The sequence below is a fragment of the Arachis duranensis genome, chromosome 6, assembly GCF_000817695.3.
Source record: "Arachis duranensis cultivar V14167 chromosome 6, aradu.V14167.gnm2.J7QH, whole genome shotgun sequence".
NCBI lineage: Eukaryota > Viridiplantae > Streptophyta > Magnoliopsida > Fabales > Fabaceae > Arachis > Arachis duranensis.
The window spans coordinates 100,110,897-100,112,291 of NC_029777.3; the positions used below are offsets into that span (position 1 = coordinate 100,110,897).

The following is a 1,395-nucleotide window of genomic DNA, read 5'->3' on the forward strand; positions in this document are numbered from 1 at the left end:
AGGAGAAGAAGGCGATTGTGAGGGATCTTGGATTCGGTGGGTTGATGCACATCCCACCACTGAGGGTGGATCACCAACTCTTAAGGGAGCTGGCAAACAACTTCAAACTTGGGGAGAACAAACTGAAGACAGGATATGGTTCTTTCCAAATAACACCAAAAAAAATAGGTCATGCGCTTGGCATCAATGCAACAGGTAACTAGCTTAAAATTATAGGTGTATATTAAGTTGTTGCTTGGGTGTATTTAAGTTGATACTTGGGTGTATTTGAACTGACTTGGATACTTTGTTGTCTTCCTTTTTGTAGGAGATCTATTTCTTGAGAAAGTTGAGTATAAGAAACTTTCTGATGATGACAAAATAATTTATAGAAGATTCCAGGGTAAGACCCTCAAAAGTCTTACCGATGAAATGATGGAAATCGGCGTTGGCAACGAAGAGGAACGCCTGATGTTCAAGAGGATATTCATCCTCTACATACAGATGGCATTCCTTTTGCCAACGACGATAAACAAAATATCGTCCGTGCACCTGGCCCCAATTTTTAAGATGGACGGCATATCGGAGAGAAGCTGGGGGGCATGTTTTGACCTTCATGATCAAGGGCATCACAGACTACAAGGAGAAGAAGAAGAAGGCAATTAATGGCTGCCTCTTCGCCCTGATGATAATCTACTTTCATCTTTCAAAAAACAAAGGCAAGAACAGGGCTGAAAGACCACCAAAGCCCTGGATTGCCAACTGGACTAAGGAGCAGTTGGTGGAAAGAATGTCTGCAGAAAGAGAGGAAATTTTGGTAAGTAAACATAATAAGTTGGGTGTATTTTATTTACCTGAATGCTGCTAACTAAAATATCTCATGTTTCAGGGGATTGTGAAGATGGCAGAGACAAGAGAAAAAATGAAAAAAAAGAAAAAAAAATAAGAAATAAAAAAAAACAAAAAAAAGGAAGGCGAGTCCAACATCGTCTTCGGAGACAGAAACTACTGACAGTGACACTTCTACCTCTGAAACTGAGGCTCAAGAAGACTCAGAGGATTCAGGAAGAAAACACCCCAGCAAAAAGGGGAAAAAGTAAGTACCATACTTGGGTGTAATTTCTTTTTCGGGTTGGGTGTATTTTGTTTGTTCATGTTGGGTGTATGTAGCATATTAAGCAGGGTGTGTTCCGTTTGCTGTGTTGGGTGTATATTGTATATCAAGTTGGGTGTATCTCGTGAATTCATTTGGGTGTATTTTTAGTATGTTCTAAATGACAATTGTTTGCCTTCCAGAATGGACTCCAGAAAAAGAAAGCAGAGGCAAGAGGAGTCAGATTCTGATTCAGAATCTGAATTTGAACCAAGTGATGAGTAATGTCCTGAAATTATTACTCCTTTCTTTTGGCTTCATTA

General features: G+C 39.6%; 1 protein-coding gene across 1 annotated transcript in view; it reads left to right on the forward strand.

Annotated features, from left to right (window-relative positions):
• LOC110273251 (uncharacterized) overlaps nt 1-787 on the forward strand; it is a 1,296-nt gene extending 509 nt beyond the window's left edge. The window contains exons 2-3 of the mRNA XM_021126037.2: nt 3-195; nt 308-787. Coding sequence (XP_020981696.2) covers nt 3-195; nt 308-645 — 531 coding nt within the window. The 3' untranslated portion in view covers nt 646-787. The remainder of the gene's footprint in view (nt 1-2; nt 196-307) is intronic.
• The last annotated feature ends 608 nt before the right edge of the window (nt 788-1,395 follow it).